Below are 24,907 nucleotides of genomic sequence, written 5' to 3'. Positions count from 1 at the left end.
GAACCGGACTTGGACATTATTAATCATCATCTTCATCAAGAGAGACTGGTGTCCCAATACGGTATATTATTTATTTATATATACATATATATATATATATATATATATATATATATATATATATATATATATATATATATATATATATATATATATATATATATATATATATATATATATATATATATATATATATATATATATATACAAAGTGCAATTATGTGCGGCACTCTCTGGATTTTTATTGAAGAAATGACACTGCGTACAAGTGCTGAATTTCTACGTTTCGGTTTTATTCAAAAAACTGTCATCAGGAATGATGAGGAATCATTCCTGATGACGGTTTTGTGAATAAAACCGAAACGTAGAAATTCAGCACTTGTACGCAGTGTCATTTCTTCACTAAAAATCCCAAGAGTGCCGCACATAATTCAACTTTATCTACACCCTCAGGTGAGGGCACCGGGTGAAGTTTATAAAGTCTCAACAGGTGAGTGCCAGATACCAAATCGAATCTTTATATATATATATATATATATATATATATATATATATATATATGAGAGTACCTTGTCAATGCTGCTATAATCATTGATTTTTAAATGTTGTTTTTTAAATTATGCATATAATTTTTTTAATGAGTTTTCTATGAAATAAATGCTTTTTATTTATATCCCATGGTGGTTATTTTAATCTATTCCTCCTCAAAGTAGCGCAGTGTTACTGTCTGTGCAAGTACAGTATGTCATGACTTACGTGACGTCAGCCTGCACAGCTCCTCTTGGAATCTGGAAAATCAACTTCCCAGCCTTCAGCTTCCGGGTTGGTCAGTAGTTGCTGACTACCGGTGGCAATATCAAAGTAATTTTCGAGCCACTAGTTCAGTCGGTAGTGGGATGACTGCCAGGCATCACCTTCCTAAAAAGTTGGCAGGGTCAAAAATCACCAGGGCCTAAAGGTGAATCCCCCGGTTCCCTGTTGAGCCAGTCTGAGACTGACATTATGTGCTGCAGTTACCGCTTCTGAGAGTGAGTATGAGAGGGCCACTTTTAGTGTTGTTATACTGTATCTAGAAAGGGATCCAAACTGGTTTGGCAAGTTATGAACCATGAAGTTCCAAAAACGGCATCTATCAATTTCAGCAGATGCATCTGTTACTGCACTCACACAACACTGTTCTGGCAGCCAGGGATTGTGCATACAAAAAACAATAAAACATTTTTTGAAGCAACCATGAATGCCCCTGGGATATATTGACTGACTAATGTGCAGAATCCATGCAAGCATCGGTCAAAGTAGCCACTAGAGGGAGGGTGCAATTCACTAGGTGAGTCAACACTCTCACATGTGGGATTTGCACATGTGTGTTTATGTGGGAGTGGGCAGCTTTGGCGAATTACACACTTGACGTGCCATTCACTCCAGGGTGGAGGGGCAGGGGTGGACAGAGGGCTGGAGCAGGGGATTGCCAAACGTTTTATGGGCGTCCCCAAAAAAATGATGCCCATTCCACTGGGAATGCAGGCGTGGTGTTGCCTGCTGTAGGTGGGAGGCTAACATCACATGACGTTAGCCCCTGCCCCGTATTAGACGATCAGCTGCAGAAATAAAATTCTGATTTCTCTCCCCTTTGGCTGCATAAGAGGGAATGTCTTCTGGTGCACATTCCCACGCATGCTATCGAGGGGATGCCAGTGTCCGGTGAGGCAGCAGGCAGAGCTGACCTGTTCGCTAGGCTTCAAGTATACGCAGCATAGTGAACAGGTCTGAATCAGGCCAGTTGTTCTTTAGCAAATTAATACATGTCATCCAGGATCAGAGGAGGTCAGTTCAGGCAGCATTTTTATGTTTTGATATAGTTTATTGAATGGTCAATAAAATACTGATACACAATAAAAAATAAATGAACCATTTATCCAGCTAAATTGAGCATGGATGTATTAAACAGAGTAAATAAAGAAAACTGTCTATTGTGCAAACCATTACATAGATGATAGATAACACCTGCCAGTTGTCACTGGGGATTAGATCCTGGTCATGTAGCACCTGTTGCAGGGGTTTGTAATTAGGCCAAATAAACCTCCCTTTCAATAAATAACATGACTACTTTTTAGCGGGTATCAATATATGAGAGCCAGATGGAGAATAATCTTTCTGCCCATCCCTCCGTCCTGATGGACAACTTTGTCCAATCCATTCAGAAGACCTAGAAATGTTGAGGATATAATATTATCCTAGAAATATACCCATTTTGAAACAATGGTCTTTACTTATTTTACTTCCATCAGCAACCTTCTCTAGAAGTAGCATAACACCAGGTGTTAATCTACGGCATTTTACCAGAGGAGGTGGCCCCTGTGCAGTATCCATTTAGGATCCCTTTTCTCTGTTAAGCAGCCGGGCATTGCATTTGTGACTAGACTCTGGGGCAGACTTGCCTACCTGACCCTCTCCATGAGGGAGAGAATGCTCTGTTCCTGGACTTCCCTGGTAATGTATGATTACCATCACCTGTGGTGAAACACCTTTCTCATCAATTACCTAGCTCACCACAGGTGATGGCAATCATACATTACCAGGGAAGTCCAGGAACAGAGCATTTTCTCCCTCATGGAGAGGGTCAGGTAGGCAAGTATGCTCTAGGGCTGTGCCAGAGGCATCTGCACTTCAGCAAAACCCCAGGAAAATGATTGCTGCTCAAGGGGTCCATGTGCACCACCTACAAGGTAGATGTATTATAGCGGTAATACACCCATTAACAAGGCAAAGCAGAAAGGGACAAGTGTATTAAATTCTTGTCCACTGAAGCTGGGGAGTGTAAACTCCCCCCTCTGACAAGCTTGTTGCCAAGGGGTCATCCTCAACTCTGAACTGTCCTTTATTCCTCACATTCAATATGTCTCTAAATCATGTTATATGCATCTAAAAAACATATAAAAAATTTGTACATACCTTACACAAGACACTGCAAAAACTCTAATCCATGCATTATTGATTATTGCAATAGCCTCCTTACCGGTCTTCCTAAGAAAAGACTCTCATCCTACAAGCTGACCTTCCTGGCTAGACGTTCAACATCTGCTGATCCGCTCTGTCAATCCCTCCATTGGTTGCATGCATATTATCGCATTCCATATAACATACTTCTACTTCCATACAAAGCCATCACTCTGACTACACCGACTTATATCTCTTTGCTTATCTCAAAATATATCCCTACCTGACCTCTCCGCTCTGCACAAGATCTGCTTCTGCTATTTGTAGGCCAGACCCCAGGAATAAGCCCTAAAGGTGATAGACATTGACATGGAACCCCTGTTGCCATCAAGATTTTACCAATTCCTTTCCAATACACTTGCAGTCCTCTGCATTCCCAAAGGAGATGTAAAAAGTTGCAACCCGGCTCCTTACATTTTGGACAACTATTGCAGTTATTTTGAGAGAATTTACTAATCCTTTCTGGTGTTAAATAGGTTCTGTATAGAATATTTAGCCTTCAAACTTTCAAGTGTTCTTTGAAAACTCAAGCCTATCATATTTAGGAACATTCATATCTAATTGCCAAGCTTTGTCTCCCTGTATTGTTCCTTTGTACGGCGCTGCGAAACACTTGTGGCGCCTTATAAATAAAATTATAATAAATTATAATAATTGCATCCCATCAGGACTGTCTTGCAATCAGGTGGTCCTGCCATGCTTTGGAATTCTATCCTTATGTATCCCTCCTATTATCACTATAGATTGTAAGCTTGCGAGCAGGGCCCTCCTACCTCTATGTCAGTTTGTTTCTACCCAGTTTTATCACTGTTGTTTCCAATTTTAAAGCACAGTGGAATATGCTACGCTATATAAGAAACTGTAAATAAATAAAATAATTCTGATATCAGCTCAGTTCTGTGAAATTCTATATTTTCAAGGATATATACTGTAGGTTTTTGTCTGGAAAATGCTATAAATCATTATGGGCGGGATGTTCTAACATCCGCAGCCCAGCTCCGCCGCCCATCGCCTACATAATTATCCCATATGCTCTAACATATGTGATGATTATGGCAAAGAACAGCTCTTGCGTTAAGAGCTGTCCTTTGCGGTGAGTAAGCGGGTCACATTGGGTCCCGGCAGCTCCTCCCTCCCTTACCCAGCTCTGCTGCTGCTGAGCCGGGCTCACCTCCTCCCTGCACCCGGAAGAGGATTACAGTGCAGGGCAGTGGCGTAGCTACTGTGAAGCCGGCGGAGCATGTGCTCCAGGCGCAGAAATATCCCAGGGCGCCGTAGCTGCGCACTCTGCCGCCGGCTCCCCCAGCAAGCCCGCTCACCCGCTGTGGTGTCGGCGCCGCAGTCCCTAGTCAGCGTAGGTGGTCTCCTGCTGGGATCGGTGGACAGTCCCAGTGCCGGCTGGACAGTGTCAATGCCAGCACTGGGAGACCCTGCTGTGAGCAGGACAACAGTGTCAATGCCAGCGCCGGGAGACTCTGCTGAGAAGCTGAGTGAGACCTGGTGAGACAATCAATTATTGTGGCACATCTACATTCATTAGTGCATTATAATGCAATTTGTCTTTTTTTTATTCCATATAGCTCCTGGGTGTCAGCATTGTGGCAGCTGCAATTATGGTACAAGAGGGACTGCCGTTGTCTCCCCAGCCCCTCTTCCTCCTCTCTTACCCTCCCAGGGTCCCCCCCCCCCCTCAGTTTCTGTACCCCCCCACTCTCCCTCCATCTGACCAGTCCCATCTCTCCCCATTCTCCCTCCCTGACTCACCAGTCCCGTCTCCCTCTCTTTATCCCCAGTCCTGATCTCCCTGTCTCCCAAGTACCTCTCCCTGTCTCCCCTGCTTTCTCCCTTTCTCCTCAACCCCCCTTGTTATATAGTATGTAATTGGCATCATGTGTAGCCTTATGTGAAATTGGCATTATGGCATGTGGCTTTATGTGTAATGGGTATTGCAAAGTTCACTAAAACGAGCAATGGGCATTACGGTGTGTGTGGTATAATGTACGGCCTCGCCCCCTTTTTGCAGCGCAAGAGCCCCGCCTACTATAAATGGAGGGGGGGGGGTATGGGTGCGAAACATGCCCTTGCTCCGGGCACTCTGGCACCTAGCTACACCACTGGTGCAGGGAGGAGGAGGTCACAGGTCCGGGCAGCACAGCTCTGTGCTGCCCGGACACAGGTGAGGGGGGGTCGGTGTGGGGTAAAGGGGTCGGTGCGGGCGACGGTGGGTCGCGGTAGAAGCCCATAGGCTTTTGCTGGCGATGCCCCCCATCACGGTAACCGACGGGGGATGTTTAAAGCATCCCAAAATGTGGTAAAAACCCAGATAACAGGGCTTTTACCGCATTTTTCATTTAGAAAATCTCCCACTCAGTGTGGTATCATAACTTGAGATCTGCAGCTTGATAAACAATATTTGTGAGCATAATTTTAAAGATATAAAATGTCCTACGAGTGCCTAGTTAGTTTATTTTCTTGTGTAAAGCAGTTAGACATATATGCCACACTGGTCAATGTCACAGAAACATAATGCCATACACCTTAATGCTCATTACATATAATGCAACACACCGTAATGCCCATTACACATAATGCCACCCACCATAATGCCCATTACAAATATACCAAACAATGTAATTTCTATTTTACTACACACTGTAATGCTTGTTGCCAGGCAGTTACATGCTCATTGCCAGGGGGAGTTAATAATAATAATAATAATTTTATTTATAAAGAGCTCTTTCTCCAATAGGACTCAAGGTTTTATGGAATGGAATGGATATAATACAATACAGAAAAAATAAAGCACAGAAAAGCTTTTCATAAACAATCATTAATGGAATGAAGGAAATGCTTGAGTTAACAGGAGTTATATACTTGTTGTCAAGGGGAGAGGTTGTATGCTCATTGCCAAGGGGACTTACATGCTCATTGCCAAGGGGACTTACATGCTCATTGTAGGGTGGGGAGGAGTTAAATGCTCATTGCCCAGGGAGTTCCTAACAACATGCCGAGCTCCTCTGATTGCTGTGTCCGTCCGCCATTCAACCCACAGCGCGGCGTCCGCACATTCTATTGGCGGCAGCCCCTCCAAAAATGGGCACTGCCTTGAAAGAAAGAGACAGACGCTAGAGGTCCGGCAGTACCTTTAGTGTGTAAACAAAAAGGGATAAAGAGCCTGCGCTCCAAACAAAGGGTGCAGCTTTAATCTAAGGGATAGACACCAACTATTCCAATAAACAATTCAACATACAAAAGACAGATCAAGTGCTACCACTTGGGATATAAATGTCATATAATACATGCAATACTCCATGGTGGTCGACCACCATGGAGTATTGCATTTATTATATGGACATTTATATCCCAAGTGGGACCTCTAGTTTGTGTCTACTCCAGGCATTGATACCACATGGATATGTGTTATCTAATGCATAAAGTCCACCAGAATTCAAAGGCTCTTGGTGGGCTGTATGAAAAGTTGAACCAGAAATCTTGGCCAGGGGTCCGGAGGACTGTATAGTAGGATGTACAGTATATAATATACATCAAATTGATGCTATATATAGTGAAAAGTAATGGCTAATTTTCATTATCTATCCCTGTGTCTTGTTCGCATGCAAATATCACCACTGAGGGCTTTGCAACATAAGCAGGTAAACCTTCCTCTCAACTGTCCCAATTTTCGTGGGACCGTCCGGCATCCCACACAGGACTGGCAGTGTCCTGCAGTGGAAGGCAGTTGGGAGTACCCCCTGCCCGGCACTCTGTAGCAGTAAATATTCCCAGAGACAGAGAGGCTAATGGCATGTGCAGTGGCCATGTCCCAACACGGGCTAACACGGGGCGTGACTTTGCGGGCTGCATAGGCCATGTCCCCTAACCTCTAGGCCATGCCTATGCGCCTATGGTGCATGCAAGGGTCCAGAATCTGCAAATTAACAATTTGGAAGGTATGCAGTATGGAATAGTTTGGGCATTCTATTTTTTTAAAAACATGCAAATAACAGCTCTGGTGAAGATAGTCCAGCACATGTTCTGTGGTTTTTGTGGTGCACAAACTGTGGTTCTAGATTAGAAGGTAGTCTCTGTTTAAACTTGCAATTGCATCTTTCTTGGATCAATTAGCATACTATATATATAAACACTAGGTGATTCATCATGCCCTACGGGCGCTCTTCACACCGGCGTAAGGGGCTGCGCCCCCTTAATTTGTGAACGTTTGTATTGTGAGAAATATGGTTAGAATTGTATGAAAGATGCCCTGTATTGCAACTTGAGTTATAGGTGAAATGTGTTAAATAGAGAGCATATGATTTGGAAGGGGTGTGTATTGTTTTGTTTAATTAAAAAGTGTTTTTTTTTAGGTGTGTGTGTGTGTGTGTGCAATAGTATAGTAGGGTGTTTTTGGGTCAGCGGATCCCCACTGGCGGAGGTCACGACACAGAAAAACAGGAGGCTGGGTAGTGATAGGGGTGTGTGGGCATACGGGGAACTAAAGAGGAGGGAACACTGTGCAGGAGTACAGGACGGTGGCCCTGAGTCAGTGTCTCCTCCTAATGGGTGAAAGCTAGGGTGCATGAGAGCAGGAGGCTGGGTGGTAAAGCATGAAGGGGAATGTGGGCAACACAGGGTGAGCGGGTCCCCACTGGTGGAAGTTACGGGGCAGGAGAACAGGAGACAGGGCAGTGATAGAGGTGTGTGGGCATGAGAGGTAGTAAAGGTTTTTGGCTGTTGCAGAGTAGGGATGGGCATTGGTGCGAATGCCATCGATGGTTGGCATTGATGGCGATTTTGCACCCTGCCATCGATAGTAGTAGTAACATATTACTTGGATAACCATCGATTTGTTGTAGCTATCGATGGTCATCCATTATATCTGACTGAATAGGCCGTGGGTCAATCTGTGGCGGGACTTCCGGGTGTGTGGGGGGGAGGGGAGTTTCCCGGCACCTTAAAAAAATTGAAACTTGATCGGTTCTCCTTTGCCATTGATGTAGGCAAACCATCTGGTCCTCCCACATCGATGGCAAAAGTATTCAACATCGGCCATAAACCATCGATGATTTGGAATCATTGATGGTCGATGGGCATCCCTAGAACTGGAAGAGGGTGGGGGACAGTATGCAGCTCCCGGCAGTGGGTGAGCGTCTCCTCCCACTGGGAAGTAGTGAGGGTGCATGAGAGCAGGAGGCTGTATAATAGTGGTATGTGTGCAAGACATTGATAAAAGTTGTGGTGTTGGTGCAGAGGACCATGGGGACACTTCTGGCAGTGGGGGAACCTGCATCGCGGCAGTTAGGCCGGATTACCCACCTAGGGGCGGCACCTGCTTGTGGCGGCACAGGATCCCCCATTCTCACGGGGGTATGTGAAATTCGGGAGCGGGGTCGCGGGGGTCCGCTGGGAGGGGGGATTGCCGGAAGGGGGTCAGGGGGGTCTGCAAATTGCGGGAGGCGCGGGGATCTGCGATTAGCAGGAGGGGGCAGGGGTCCGCAAATCGCGGGAAGGGGGGTCCGCAAATTGCGGGAGGGGGTTTGTGGGGGTCAGTGAATTGCGGGAGGGGGGGTTGTGGGGGTCCGTGAATCACGGGAGGGGCGGGGGTGTCGTGAATCAAGGGAGGGAGGGGGCGCAGGGGGGGGGGGTGCGGGGGTCCGCGATTCGTGGGAGGGGGGCGCGGGGGGTCATAGCGGGAGGGGGCGGGAGGACTTGAATCGCGGGAAGGGGGAATTGTGGGGTCCGTGAATTAAGGGTGGTGCCGTGAATCAAGGGAGGGAGGTGGCACAAGGTGGGGTGCGGGGGCCCGTGAATCGCGGGAGGGGGTCCGCAAACCGTGGGAGGGGGGCGCGGGGGATGTCGTGAATCGCGGGAGGGGGCGGGGATCCGCGAATCGCATGAGGGGGGCGCGAATCGCGGAAGGGGGCCTGCAAATCGCCGGAGGGGGGGGTGCCATGAATCGCGGGAGGGGGCTTGTGGGGGTCAGTGAATTGCGGGAGGGGGAATTGTGGGGTCCGTGAATTAAGGGTGGTGCCGTGAATCAAGGGAGGGAGGTGGCACAGGGTGGGGGGTGGGGTGCGGGGGCCCGTGAATCGCGGGAGGGGGTCCGCAAACCGCGGGAGGGGGGTGCGGGGGTGTCGTGAATCGCGGGAGGGGGCGGGGATCCGCGAATCGCATGAGGGGGGCGCCAATCGCGGGAGGGGGCCTGCAAATCGCCGGAGGGGGGGTGCCATGAATCGCAGGAGGGGGCTGGGGTTCGCAAATCGTGGGAGGGGGGCACGGGGGTGCCGCGAATCGCAGGAGGGGGGAGTTGCGGGGGGCCAGCGAATCGCGGGAGGTCACAGGGGGCCCGCGAATCACGGGAGGGGGTGGGGTCGCGGGGGGGGCCGCAAATCGCAGAGGGGGGTTCGTGGGTGTCTGGGGGGTGGTGCGGGAGTAATGGTGGATGGTGGCTGTGGAGAAATGGTAGGCATGTACTGTAGCCCTGGCTGGGCAGACGGAGGTGATGTCAAGGGGGTGGGGTGAGTAGAACACTGGTCTTTTCCTTAGGGGGGCGGGTTTGTGTATAATGCTGGGCGGGAACGTTATACACATAGAACACTGGTCTTTTCCCTAGGGGGGGCGGGTTTGTGTATCCCGCTGGGCGGGAACGTTATATAGACAGGGGACGAGTGACAGATCTGGCTAAATATATAAGAGATTAAGAATAGCAAGTTTCAGACTTGAATTAAATCCTTTATAAGGCTTAGCATAACCAACTATTACTCGTTAAGAATAGCAGCCTGCATGTAAAAGTAACCATTTCAGAATCCAAAAAGACCATCAATAATGTTTAGCATACAGTAAGTTATTATTACTCATTAATAGCAAATCTTAAATTCAGTATCTGGCAGGAAAACAAATCATCTACTTTGAAGCATCACCTGAAAATTTAAGTTGGTTGTAAGCAAACTACAGATGCTTTTACCACACCAACATGCAGGCATAATGATCACGGAAATCCTACTACTACTACAGTATACATTCTTTCTGTAGAGGTTCATTTTACATTTACTGTACTAAGCAGTTTTCCAAAAGAACAATTAACACCATAACAGATAGGCACTAGGAAGAAGGTTAGGGCCTGGGTGGGGATTAGAGGGATTAGGGTTAGGGGAAATATACTTACCAGAATGCTGTAGGGGATCTCTTGGAAGTAATGGACATGGGGGGCAAAATGTAATAGGCTAATAATCAGAAAGTGAGAGATTTTGGGAGAGTCTTCCCATTATTTTAAAGCAGCACACTAGAAAAACCAGGGTGATTTTGGCATGTCATTTATTACCACTTTAAAATAATGGGAAAACTCTCCCAAAATCTCTCACTTTCTGATTTTCATAGCCTATTACATTTGGAACCAGGGTATGGGTAAAAGCTGGAAACTTATGTAAAGTGTATTAGAAAAGCCGGAAACATAGTAAATGCAAAAGATCTTAATATGTATACTTTAGAGCAGAGAAGGGAAAGGGGGACATGATAGAAACTTTCAAATATATCAGGGCTTTAACAAGGTACAGGTGGGAGACATTCTTCACAGGAAGAGGAGCAGCAGAACACGAGGACATGCACTGAAACTAGAGGGAGGAAGATTCAGGGGAAATGTGAGGAAGAATAACTTCACAGAAAGAGTAGTAGATAAGTGGAATAGCCTCCCATCAGAGGTGGTAGAGGCAAATACAGTAGAACAATTTTTAAACATGCTTGGGATAGGCATATTGATATCTTTACAAAAAATAAGGATTAAATATGGTTTGAGGTAACATGTTTAAAAAAGGGGCAGACTAGATGGGCCAAGTGGTTCGTATCTGCTGTCAAATTATATGTTTCTATGAAAAAGCCGAAAATCATGTGAAGTCTATTAGCAAAGCCGGAAATCATAGAAAATGCATTGCTTTCGACATTTATTACACAACCCAAATAGTTGACTTGCATAGTATCTCAAAAGGTGCACTAACAATGACCTGGAAAAACATAGCTGGTGATCCCCATCCAAGCCATCGTTGTACAAATTTGTAAACTGGCTTCAAATATTCTCCAGAACTCAATAAATTTGACTCACCCTCATCTGCACAATCTTCAGCAACACCATTGTTTAATACATCTTAAATCCCATCTCCAAATTCTCTCCTTCCTACACTAATGAATCTGACTGTGACCAGTACCTTGCCTCCTCAAGTTATGAACCATCATTGACACTGATTGATCTGCAGACAGCTGCAGCTATCAATGTTGACAGCTGCAGTTGTTGTTGCTGCACTCAAACAGCACCAGTGGCAGCTCCTACCTCCATGGTCGCGGGACCGGCACATGCGCAGTATCATCTTCGGTACTCAGGCAGCAGCTCATAGATGCCAAATCCCAGTCCCAGCGCCTGTACGCTCTAGATGACAGGCACATGCGCAGTACTGGCCTCAGTACTGACCATGCGCAGACCCTGAATTCTATGGGCTGCACACAAAGCAGTCCATAGAGGCATCCCAAATGTAAGGGAATACCTCCCAATGGGTCTACCTTGGGTGACTGGCAGGTTGCACTTCCAATAGGAAGTCACTGCCAGTGCAGTCTCACAGACACTTCGGATAGCACAGTGGCGGGTGATATCTGGAGAGGCTGCAGTCCTGCAGCCCATAGGTTAAATGTTCACTGCACAGCACTGCCTCTAGCTAACTCATTTTTTTTTTTTAAACAGCCGTAAGTGCCACTGGGATATTTTTACCAACAAATGCACAGAATCCATGAAAGCATTGGTTATATCAGCAACAAGAGGGAGAGTGCAATTTGCCAGGCGGGTGAAATAACACTCTTCCTCTTTTGTAAATGTACTTACAGTACTTGAGCCTTATCTGGTCCTACGTCATTACGATAATGAGAGAAGCAGGTCCAGCTGTTTTTTAGCAACCTATTCTGCATTAACATAGTTTATTAAAAGGTCAATAAAATAGTGGCACACAATAAAAAAACAAACAATACATTCATCCAGATAAATCGAGCATGGAGGTTTTGAACAGAGTAAATAAAGAAAATAGTCTATTGCGCAAACCATTACATAGATGAAAGAGAACATCTGGCAGGTGTCACTGGGGATTAGATCCTGGTTATTCCTTGTTGCATTGGTTTCCAGATTATACGAAGAGGCCAAATGAACCACCCTTTCTATAAATAACTTTGCTATTTTTAATTGGGTGTGCACATAAGAGAGCCAGATGGAGAAAGTTCTTTTGGCCCATTCCTACATATTGATGTACTTTGTCCTATCCATTTGGAAGAAATAAAGGTACTCTTTACTTAGAAGGGCGCCCATCTCGGGCATCTCGGGGATTGAATGCACTAAAAAATCGGGTGCGATCAACCGACGAGATGCCCGAGATTTCCCATAGGGAACAATGTTAAATGTCTCAATTGACCCGATTTTCCTGTTCAATGCCTCAATTGACCCAATTTTTCCATAGGAAACAATGTTAAATGGGCCACAGAGGCCAAATAGGCACCCTGAAGTGAATAATGGCCACCCGAATTGTTAACGCCACCCCACGATCAACGTCAACCCGAAGCGTGGCGAGCGCAGCGAGCCCGCGAGGGGCGGCGGTACGCGTCCTACGACCTTTTCATACCCCCACTATCCACGTCGGCGTGGAGTTGAGAATAGAAAGTGTGGCGAGCGCAGCGAGCCACCGAGCCCGAAGCGTGGCGAGCGCAGCGAGCCCCGCGAGGGGACGCGGATACCTTCACAGGTATCCGCGTCCCCTCGCGGGCTTCACAGCTGTCCGCGTACCCTCGCGGGGCTCGCTGCGCTCGCCACGCTTCGGGCTCGGTGGCTCGCTGCGCTCGCCACACTTTCTATTCTCAACTCCAGGCCGACGTGGATAGTGGGGGTATGAAAAGGTCGTAGGACGCGTACCGCCGCCCCTCGCGGGCTCGCTGCGCTCGCCACGCATCGGGTTGACGTTGATCGTGGGGTTGCGTTAACAATTCGGGTGGCCATTATACACTTCAGGGTGCCTATTTGGCCTCTGTGGCCCATTTAACATTGTTTCCTATGGAAAAATCGGGTCAATTGAGGCATTGAACAGGAAAATTGGGTCAATTGAGACATTTAACATTGTTCCCTATGGGAAATCTCGGGCATCTCGTCGGTTGATCGCACCCGATTTTTTAGTGCATTCAATCCCCGAGATGCCCGAGATTTTTTACTAACGATCCCCACGATCAAAATCGTGGGCGCCCTTCTAAGTAAAGAGTACCGAAATAAAAAAGTTGAGAATTTAAAATCTAATAAAATGCTATTTTTAGTAAAATGTGATTTTTTTTTGGTCAAAAATGGCCAAAAATCACATGTGCAATTTGTGGTAATAATCTGCACATTTTGCTATGACCAATAAATCGCAAATTTCTCATAGAAAACTTTAAAATTGCAAATGTAATAGGGTGCGAATTTTCAAATCACACCCTAAACATTATCTAAAATCGCAAAAAATAGATCAGGTCCAGGCTGGCAAGTTTGATCCAACCATGCACAGGTCAGAGAGATCTGTGCATGGTTCTATCCAAAAAAGTGTCTAAAAGTAAGAAAAAAAGTGCATGGTGGTGAACACGATGAATATCAATATTTTGACATTTATACTCAACCCAACTAAGCGACTGGACTAAATAATTATTTTGATATACCTGTCAGCCGCCGCCGTCCCAGAGCGCCTCTGCGTGATGTCACGTCCGGGACGGGCGGCGGAGATGGAGCGCCGGGGGAGCGTCGGGGGCGTTGCCTAGCAACGCCCCGAGCTTCCGGCTCCGTGGTTCCGGCTGCTGGACGTCGGGGCGTTGCTGGGCAACGCTCTCGAGTCTCCAAGCAGCGTGCGGCGTCAGCGCGGCTGACGTCAGCACAATCACAGGCGGCAGATTCAAATAAATAGCTGGCGTCTGCTGGGAACAGACGCCGGTTATAGCTTTGGTCATACCTTAGTGTGCCTTGGTGTTCCTGGTTCCAGAAGTACTTTGCAGTCCTGTGCCTTCCCGTTCTGTGTCGTGCCTCGTGCTGTTCCTCGTGCCGTGTCCCGTTTACCTGTGTCCGGCTACAGATAAGTGTCATCAGAGGACCTGGTTGTCAGTGCTTTCTAGCTCCATATTCCACCTGGTTAGAAGCATTGCTGCCAGCTGTATCTTTTATCTTTATATTCCATCTTCGGCATTGTTGCCCTCAGTTGTTGTGATATTATCCCATCCTTGTAGCATTGTTGCTTCCTTGTTCACCATTTACATTTAGTACCATCTTCACGTATTGTTACGTTTAGTACACGCCAGGCGTCCGGGGTCCCCCTGCCTTCTGTAGGTGTAGTTAGCTTTGCCCTTGCGCTCTCCTGGCCTCAGCAGCTGGTGTTGTCCACCCTTAAGACCTGCCTGTAGCGGAGCGGAGCGGGCCTAACTCGCTCCCCAGCCGAGACGGGCCCAGGTGAAGTCTAGCTCTGCACACAGCTGCTGACTCCTGTCTGAGGCAACGGAGTTAGGGTCCGGCAGGGGTCCCCTTCGCATAACATTATAACCGGCCAGATAATATTGTAACACAACCATATTACCTTTACAGTGGTTGTGTATTTCTTGGTTTAGCATGGATCCCAATGCGGGGGTTCCGGCCCAGGTTTTTGCTGAACAGTTACACCACCTTACTCAGCAGTTGCAGGATCTCACTCTCAGAGTTGAGTCTCAGGAGGAGGTTCGTAGAGCAGCTCCTGCAACGGCTATGTCTGTTAAAGAACCCAAAATGAGCCTTCCTGATCGGTTCACTGGGGATAGACATCAGTTCTTTAATTTTAAAGAGAGCTGTAAATTATATTTTCGGTTACGGCCCCTGTCCTCCGGGTCTGAAATACAGAGAGTGGGGTTGGTGATTTCTCTCCTCCAGGGGGATCCACAGACGTGGGCATTTGGGCTGAAGTCAGACAGTCCGGCTCTCCGGTCCGTGGAGTCTTTTTTCCAGGCAATGGGGATTTTATATGATGACCCAGATAAGGCAGCCGCAGCAGAAGCTCACCTTCGATCTCTCAAACAAGGTCGCCAGGTGGCAGAGGCCTATTGCTCTGAATTCCGGCGATACGCTAATGATTCAGGGTGGAATGATCCAGCTTTACGCTCCCAATTTAGGGTTGGGCTGTCTGACCAAATAAAAGATTCCTTGGTGCAGTATCCCACACCAATGTCCTTGGACGATCTCATGCAGCTGGTTATCAGGGTGGATCGCCGGCTCCGTGAGAGACGCTCAGAGCGAGGGGCAGGGTTGGTGCCATTGCCCAGTGTCCCCGAGGATTCTGCTGTTGACCTTGGGGAACCTATGCAGTTGGGCGCAGTTCGCTTATCTCCGCAGGAGAAGGCCAGACGGCGTGCTCAGGGCCTCTGTTTATACTGCGGGGTGCGGGGACACTTGGTAAATGCTTGTCCTGAGCGCCCGGGAAACGCCAAGGCCTGAGGATGCGGGGAGACATCCTATCAGGCCTATCTCTTATATCTCCCAGTAATTCTTTATTAATCCCCATATGTATTTGTTCTGAGATTCATAGGTGGGATGGCCAGGCATTTATTGATTGTGGGGCTGCGGGTAATTTTCTGGACTCCCAGTTAGCCAAAGAACTGGGGATTTCCCTCATACCAGTATCTCCAGAGATTTCGGTGTATGGCTTAGATGGCAATCGATTGCCCAATGGAGTTATTACACAGCGCACCGTTCCCCTACAGGTCCAGGTTGGGGTTACCCATTCCGAGCTCTTATCCTTTTTTATTTTTCATAGTCCTGTTACACCCGTAGTGCTGGGATTACCATGGCTTAAACTACACAACCCACATTTTGATTGGCAGTCAGGGGAACTTGTAAGTTGGGGGGAGCAATGTTCTCATAATTGTCTAGCCCTGCCAGTCCGCATGGTGACTCCCTCAGTTTCTGGGTTACCTGAACCTTATTTGTCTTTTTCCGATGTGTTTTCCAAAAAAGAAGCAGACATCTTGCCCCCTCATAGACCATATGATTGTGCCATTAATCTCATTCCTGAGGCCAAACTTCCCAAGGGGCGATTATACTCCTTATCCCTTCCTGAGGAGAAGGCGATGGAGGAGTACATTGAGGAAAACCTGAAGAAAGGGTTCATTAGGCCCTCAAAATCACCCGTCGGAGCCGGGTTTTTTTTTGTGGGGAAAAAGGACGGCTCCCTTCGCCCGTGCATTGATTTTAGACAGCTCAATGCCATTACAGTAAAAAATTCGTATCCTCTTCCACTCATATCTGTACTCTTTGATCAGCTTCGTAAGGCATCCATTTTTTCTAAAATTGATTTGAGAGGGGCGTACAATTTAATCCGCATTAAAGCCGGTGATGAGTGGAAAACTGCGTTTAATACGCATTCGGGACATTATGAGTATTTGGTTATGCCCTTTGGTCTCGCTAATGCACCTGCAGTGTTCCAGGATTTTATTAATGACGTCTTGAGGGAGTTTTTGGGGGTTTTTGTCGTAGTATATCTGGATGATATTTTGATCTTCTCCCCATCACTGGAGCAGCACCGCTTGCATGTATGCGCAGTTCTAAAAAAATTGAGGGAGAACAATTTGTATGCCAAGTTGGAGAAATGCGAGTTCGAGGTGGAGAGCATTTCTTTCCTGGGTTACATTATTTCCCCTCGGGGTTTTCAAATGGACCCAGTAAAGCTCCAGGCCATTAAGGATTGGGTTCAACCATCTAACCTCAAATCCACTCAGAGGTTCTTGGGCTTTGCTAACTATTATAGGAGATTTATTCCATTCTTCTCTGATATTGTAGCCCCCATTGTTGCATTAACCAAAAAGGACGCCAATCCTTCAGTCTGGTCCGATGCCGCTGTTAACGCCTTTAGTAAGTTGAAGGCAGCCTTTCTTTCCGCCGGGGTTCTGAGGCATCCCAATCCTGAATTACCCTTTGTCATGGAAGTTGATGCCTCAGAAGTAGGGATTGGGGCAGTCCTCTCACAGGTGGATAGGCAGGATGGGTTCTTACATCCTTGTGCTTTTTTTTCTCGGAAATTTTCCTCAGCGGAATGTAATTATGATGTCGGCAATCGGGAGCTTCTCGCCATCAAAGCAGCCTTAGAGGAATGGCGACATTGGCTGGAGGGGGCCAGGTTCCAGGTTACCATCATAACAGATCATAAAAATCTGGCATATCTCCAATCAGCCAAGAGAGTCAATGCGAGGCAGGCTAGGTGGACATTATTTTTTGCCCGATTTAATTTCATTATTACTTATAGGCCAGGGTCAAAAAATGTCGTTGCCGATGCTCTTTCTAGAAGTTTTTCCGCTGTCCAAGAACCGCATTTACAACCATATTCCTGCCTCTTGTATTATTGCTGGGGTTACTCATAGCCTTATGGATCAAGTCATGTTGGCACAAGCTTCGGCTCCGAAGGCCGTGCCAGAAGGTAAACTCTTTGTACCTTTTGAGCTCCGCAAAAATTTTTTTTGGGAGTTTCATCAATGTAAATCAGCGGGTCATCCCGGCAGTGATAAAACGTTATCTTTGTTATCAAGAGCTGTCTGGTGGTCCACCATGAGGAAGGATGTCAAGGTATGGGTAGCTGCCTGCGACGTTTGTGCCAGGAATAAGACTCCCCGTTCTTCGCCCATTGGTCAGTTGGTTCCCTTGTCAATATCCCGGAGGCCATGGTCACACATTTCCATGGATTTTATAACTGATTTACCATTATCCAGGGGTTGTGATTCCATCTGGGTGGTGGTAGACCGATTCAGTAAGATGGCACATTTTGTCCCCTTGACTGGTTTACCTTCCGCGGAAAGGTTGGCCTCTTTGTTTTTATGCCACATTTTTCGCTTGCATGGTCTTCCTACTGATATCGTCTCAGATAGGGGCGTTCAATTTGTGGCCAAGTTTTGGAAGTCTATGTGTTCTGCGTTACAGATTAAGCTCAGTCCATCTTCGGCCTATCATCCACAATCTAATGGGCAGACGGAACGTGTGAATCAGACACTCGAGCAGTTCCTGCGGTGTTACGTATCAAAGTCCCAACAGGATTGGGTGGAAAATCTGCCATTCGCAGAGTTTGCCTACAACAATGGCTGGCATTCTGCCACCAAAATGTCTCCATTTTTGTGTAACTATGGTTTCCACCCTCGGGCCAATTCGTTTGATCCTGTTCCCGCCAGAACAGGTAATTCGAGGTGGGTGACCAGTAGGAGAAGTATCTGGGCTATGGTCCGTAGGGCTCTCCTCTCTGCGACCACGGCCGCAAAGCGCTTCTCCGACCGTCACAGGAGACCTTGTTCGTTTAAAGTCGGAGACTGGGTGTGGCTATCCACCAGGAATATTAATATCCATCAGGCATCCAAGAAGTTGGGTCCTCGCTTTATCGGTCCCTACAGGATCATTAGGAGGATCAATCCTGTGGCCTTTCGACTCCAGATTCCACGCTCTCTGAAGGTCAATCCCACGTTCCATGCCTCATAGCTTAAACCTGCCCATCGGCCACGTGCTTACAGGCCGGCCCCAGTAATTCGTCAAGGCATCAAGGAGTTTGTGATCGATAGTATTCTGGATTCGAGAATCACTCGCGGGCGTTTGTTCTTTCTAGTCCATTGGAAGGGCTATGGACCTGAGGAAAGGTCCTGGGTCCCGGACAAGGACCTTCACGCTCCATCTTTAAAACAATTATTTCATAAGCAAAATCCGTTGAAGCCAGGACTTGGAGGTCGGTTGACCTCTCCTCAAGGGGGGGGTACTGTCAGCCGCCGCCGTCCCAGAGCGCCTCTGCGTGATGTCACGTCCGGGACGGGCGGCGGAGATGGAGCGCCGGGGGAGCGTCGGGGGCGTTGCCTAGCAACGCCCCGAGCTTCCGGCTCCGTGGTTCCGGCTGCTGGACGTCGGGGCGTTGCTGGGCAACGCTCTCGAGTCTCCAAGCAGCGTGCGGCGTCAGCGCGGCTGACGTCAGCACAATCACAGGCGGCAGATTCAAATAAATAGCTGGCGTCTGCTGGGAACAGACGCCGGTTATAGCTTTGGTCATACCTTAGTGTGCCTTGGTGTTCCTGGTTCCAGAAGTACTCTGCAGTCCTGTGCCTTCCCGTTCTGTGTCGTGCCTCGTGCTGTTCCTCGTGCCGTGTCCCGTTTACCTGTGTCCGGCTACAGATAAGTGTCATCAGAGGACCTGGTTGTCAGTGCTTTCTAGCTCCATATTCCACCTGGTTAGAAGCATTGCTGCCAGCTGTATCTTTTATCTTTATATTCCATCTTCGGCATTGTTGCCCTCAGTTGTTGTGATATTATCCCATCCTTGTAGCATTGTTGCTTCCTTGTTCACCATTTACATTTAGTACCATCTTCACGTATTGTTACGTTTAGTACACGCCAGGCGTCCGGGGTCCCCCTGCCTTCTGTAGGTGTAGTTAGCTTTGCCCTTGCGCTCTCCTGGCCTCAGCAGCTGGTGTTGTCCACCCTTAAGACCTGCCTGTAGCGGAGCGGAGCGGGCCTAACTCGCTCCCCAGCCGAGACGGGCCCAGGTGAAGTCTAGCTCTGCACACAGCTGCTGACTCCTGTCTGAGGCAACGGAGTTAGGGTCCGGCAGGGGTCCCCTTCGCATAACAATACCATTTAAGATATGCTGTGTAGTAATAATAACCTAAAAACATTCATTTCTTGCCAATGCAAATCCAAGCTATCCAATACTACATCTCCATATAGTGGCTTCAAAGTTTGTCCAAAACCAAATAAGAATGCCTTGTCCTTATCTACACACTACTCAGCAACACCATTGTATAATGCAGCTCAAATAGTATCTCAAAATATTCTGCTTCTTAACTATTAGATCTGCCTGTAATCTGGGCCTAGCCTCCTCTCTGATAATGGTCTTTCAATTTTTAAGACTTCTCGGTACTTATGTATTATCTGGGCGCCCGATTTTTTTCATTGCATGCCACTACTTACGGCATGCGATGCGATTTTTCATTTTAAAGACCCGATTTTTAATTGCATAGTCAACCATGGGTGATTTCATACCCCCACTATCCAACTACGCATGGAGTTGATTTTATATAGTGTGGTGAGAGGACGCGGATTACTTTACATGTATTCTGCGTTCCCTAGCGGGGCTCGCCAGGTTCGGGCACGGTGGCTCGCTGCGCTCGCCACACTATATAAAATCAACTCCATGCGTCGTTGGATAGTGGGGGTATGAAATCACCCATGGGTGACTATACAATTAAAAATTGGGTCTTTACAATGAAAAATCGCATTGCATGAATTGTATGCCACTATATTGCATGCGATGCGATGTGATGAAAAAATCGGGCGCCCAGATATTACATAAGTACCGACTTCTCATTTGCCGTTACCTACCTACAGAATTCCTTACCACATGGGATGATAATCTTCAGAACCTGCAAATCTTTTGATGCTTCACACTTGCCATCATCTGGAAGCCACCTGTTACTTAGCTGGGTAATGATGCCATACGTGCTGAAACACATCATGCTCCCCCTTCCCTGTGCATTGCAAAACCAGTGCTAGTGGCTGCAAATCATACATTTGGACAATGAAAGCACAACTGTACACCACCACATATTTTTTTTCCAAATGTATCAATAAAAAACTTTTTTAGGGGTGCTGTGAAAAAAAGCTGGTACTTGAGGGTGCCGTGATTTTATACAGGTTGTGAACCAATGGGTTAAAGATTAATGCACAATATTGTTCTTGTAAATGGCTCTGTATAAATATGAACATTTCCAAACAGAACACTTATGCAGTAACTGATCTCTTCCATGAAACATAAATTGGTTTTATGACAATTTTAGGACTGAATTGTGTCTGTCTGTTTGTCTTCATTAACAGGTCCTTACAATGTAGAAGTAAATGTGACCCTTGAAAATACAATCCTTCAAAATGCACATTTGCCACTTGGAGGCCATAGCAAGCCTGCACAGTGTACAGCACTGCAGAAAATTGCTATAGTGATCCCTTTTCGAAATAGAGAAGCACACCTTAATGCCTGGCTGCACAACATGCACCCATTTCTACAGAAACAGCAAGCAGATTACGGCATTTATGTGGTGGAACAAGTAAGAACAATGACTATTGACTAAACAATGATAATATTCTGCAAACTGTAATTATGTATATTTTAAAATACATTAGAGCAACGTCTGGAATTGTAAAATGCCTACAGTACTTGTAAAAATTGTGAGTCTGATTCTGTTAAACACAATATAACTATAGTTAGGGGCAGCTGTGGAAGCCTGATGTACTTCCTTATGCTAATGCGAGAACCAATTGGGCTAAAAAAAACTCCAAATCATATTACAATATTAGATTTGAGTAGGGGTGTTATCAGAACTTTGTGTGCCTCATAGCAATATATTCACGGGATCACTGTACCAATGCTTTCTGAGAGACACTGTTATTAATTTAAGCCCAATAATAGGGTATTGACAGGGCTGCCGAGAAGGGGGGGGGGGGGGGGGGCTGGGTACTAATTACCCAGGCCTGGCCCTGGTTCCCCCCCCCCATCCCCCTCTGTGTCTCCCGGGCAACAGTATCAGCAGCACACACCACTACAGCATGTGCTGTAGTTGCTGTAGGCGTGTGCTGCTGCTGCTGAGGGAGGACAATAACACCCCCCCCCCCCCCCCTCGACTTTAGAGTCTTATTTCATCCCTCTCTAAAAATTTTGGGGGCATGGCCTAATCATGCGAGGTGGCCACACCTCCCGTGAATAGGCCATGCCCCCACAATTTTACCGGGGCCTCGCATACCTCTAGGCTGCCCTGGGTATGGATCATTGTATAGACAGCAACTAGGTTGACAAGCATTAGGTCAATACCACTAGGTCGAAATGCATGAAGGTCCACATGACTGAAGGATGACATGGGTTACGTTGACAGGTCACAAGCATAAGGTCAACATGGGGAAGGTCATCAGCTCGACATGGAGTGTCTCAATTTTTCTTGTCCTGAATGTGGACACATTCATCATGGACACTAAAAAAGTGCACGGTGCCTTGCTACTCTCGGCACACTAGGGCACATGTCGGCTCAAAAAAAGTGAAAAACCCCATGTTGACCTGTTGACTGTCGACCTTCCTTATGTCGACCTAATGCTTGTGTCAACCTAATGACCCGTTGACTTCATGAATGTCGACCTTCATGAATGTCGACCTAGTGCTTGTCGACCTTGTGACCGTATCCCCAACAAAAGTGCCCTAGTTAATCTTCTGAACCCTAGTCATGCCCTGCTTAATGTTATGCTCTACCATAGTGTCTTGGTCATGATACACCTGCAAAAATGCAGGTGTATCATGGGAGCGTATATCTGAACTTAGCTGTGATCATTTAAGGTATAAGGCACCTGCACCTCTACTGTCGCTTCCTGACTGTGTAGCCGTGCACCTACTTTAGCAGTGTTTTATATTATGTCATATAAGCTACAAATGTTTATGCCACGTCGGCGTGGAGTTGAGAATAGAATAGTGTGGCGAGCGCAGCGAGCCACCGAGCCCGAAGCGTGGCGTGCGCAGCGCGCCCCGCGAGGGGACGCGGATACCTTCACAGGTAAACGCGCCCCTTCGCGGGCTTCACAGGTATCTGCGTCCCCTCGCGGGGCTCGCTGCGCTCGCCACGCTTCGGGCGCGGTGGCTCGCTGAGCTCGCTGCGCTCGCCACACTATTCTATTCTCTGGGCCATTTCACTGTTATGGGGTGTTTTTGGGGGGTTCTGGCCCATTTACCATTGTTCCCTATGATGATTTGGGTAAATTGAGGCATTTAACATTGTTCCCTATGGGAAATCGCGGGCATCGCGTCGGTACCATCGCACCCGATTTTTTAGTGCATGCGATGCCCGCAATTTTTACTAACGATGCCCACGATCATGATCGATGTGGCCGTGCTAGGAAACAAGTACCAAATTTTTCAGTGTTGATGTTTATAAATAATTCATTGATATTATCTCATGTATATTGATTTAGACATGTTATAGGTGTGAATATAATTGTGCATTGCATCTCCTTAATTAACAATAAAAACTTTGTTTCCACCTATATTCTTTATTGCTTACACATTCTACATGAAGAATGACAAAAAGTGCCATAGTGATGATATACAGTACTGGAATTTTTTAGAATTTTATTATTTATTACATAATGAATCTCAATAGTGTAATTTGGTGCTCCAAACCTATAAATAAAGACAAACGTGAAGTGAATATAGAAAAAGAAAGAAGTCAGAAAATAAAAATGGTGGGGTGGTGAATTAAAAAAAAATATATCTAAATGTATTTAAGATGCTTTATTTACATTCAATTTTAATCAAGGGGTGTGAAATGGGTAAAGGGAAAGGTTTTTTATAAGTTGTTCCATAAAAATTGGTACTCTCATAGTGAATCTTAATATTGTCCATGGTGAGAAGGCATATCTGAAATAAATATAATAATGCATTATTTCAGTATTGCCATCATATATCTAAAAAATGACAAGGGTTCATGCAGGCTATGGTGGAGATGATGTGGAACAGTGGAATTGATTAATATATTATCACCCCTAATTCAATGATGGCTTAATAACGTTTCATAGATTAAAAAATCATGGACATTTGGAGATATTTACTCACATACTGTATGTATCTCTTGCCACTGAGGTCCCATCACCTTGGTTAGATATATTCTGGCTGTATTGTATAAATAAGAAAGAGGAAAACAAGGAAGGTATAGAAATTGAAAGAGAAAGATGGGTGACACAGAAGAAAAGATTAAATATGTTTTTCCCTTATTTTATTATCAATGGGATATAATCATTATTCTCTATACAAAGGGCATGTAGCTGTTATTTTTGTTAAGCCCCTTCGGTTGTAAACTGTCTATTAAGAGGATCATTTTAGTTTTCATCTTTAGTAGCTCCTTATCTAGGTCGCCCCTTTGTATGCCCAATTGTAAGCGTATCATCCCAAATGCTTAGCCACTGGTGTCAGTGGTTTAAATCTGGCTTTGTCCTATTTTGCATTGCATATCATACCCACATGTTCAAGTATCCAAACCGTAAGGGGTATTACTGCTTTGCCAATGTAAATTTTCCACATGGGTATTTAAAATGATATGACCCCTATCATGGTACAAGTTATGTAGTCTGAAACTGGTCATTCTTATCCAAATTTATCGTGGATAGAATTTGTTGTTTCCATATAGCCACATGCTTTACCCCACCCACATTTCATGGATCCTTGTCTCAGGGTTCTAACTTGTTTTGATTTTGAAAGATGGCTATGTACTAGACTATCCTTGTTGTTCTTAGCTCTTTAGAATTGGCCAGTGTTTTTGGAGTATACTGTATATTTCCTTCCAGTTTTTATTGAAGGTCCCCACGAATCTGACCGGTTCCTTAATTTTATTACGTTTTTATCACAAGGAATTCTATCCACTTCTTTAATGGATTTAATGAGTCTATTACTATATCCTCTATTGAGGAATCTATGTTGTAGTTATTTTTCTCTTCCTCTATATGTCTCTGAATTGGAAAGTTGCATTTTGTGTGTATAAGTTCTCCTTTCGGGATGGCTTTTATTGTGGTTGGTAAATGTGCACTTGTACAATGTAAAATGTAGAATACTATCAGTACAGAAGATATTTTCTGTGTACTGTTCATATGGTTCTTGGAATATTTATTTTTACCACCACCCAAGGTAGAGGTTGGCATAGGTGGGGGCACAGGCTGTCCCCATCGACATGCTTCCAAACTGGAGGTACTGCAGTGGGATTCTTTGTAAGTGATTTTTTTATATAAGAATAAATCCTAATGCTTCAACGAGAAAATAATTCATGAATAATGTCTAAATCAAGAAAGCATTCCGCAGCTGAAGTCTCAGACAGATGCGTC

At 46.1% G+C, this 24,907-nt stretch overlaps 1 protein-coding gene across 2 annotated transcripts in view; it reads left to right on the top strand.

Moving 5' to 3' along the window:
* The window catches only part of LOC146027098 (beta-1,4-galactosyltransferase 1-like), a 134,361-nt gene that overhangs the window by 60,991 nt on the left and 48,463 nt on the right, over positions 1-24,907 (top strand). For both annotated transcript variants that reach the window (XM_083158092.1, XM_083158091.1), the window contains exon 3: positions 20,879-21,105. In XM_083158092.1, the coding sequence (XP_083014218.1) occupies positions 20,879-21,105 (227 nt within the window). The remainder of the gene's footprint in view (positions 1-20,878; positions 21,106-24,907) is intronic.

The sequence above is a fragment of the Crinia signifera genome, chromosome 1 (genome assembly GCF_055691185.1).
Source record: "Crinia signifera chromosome 1, ASM5569118v1, whole genome shotgun sequence".
Lineage (NCBI taxonomy): Eukaryota > Metazoa > Chordata > Amphibia > Anura > Myobatrachidae > Crinia > Crinia signifera.
Note: the sequence above shows the minus strand (reverse complement) of the source record. Positions and strands in the feature narration are given on the sequence as shown.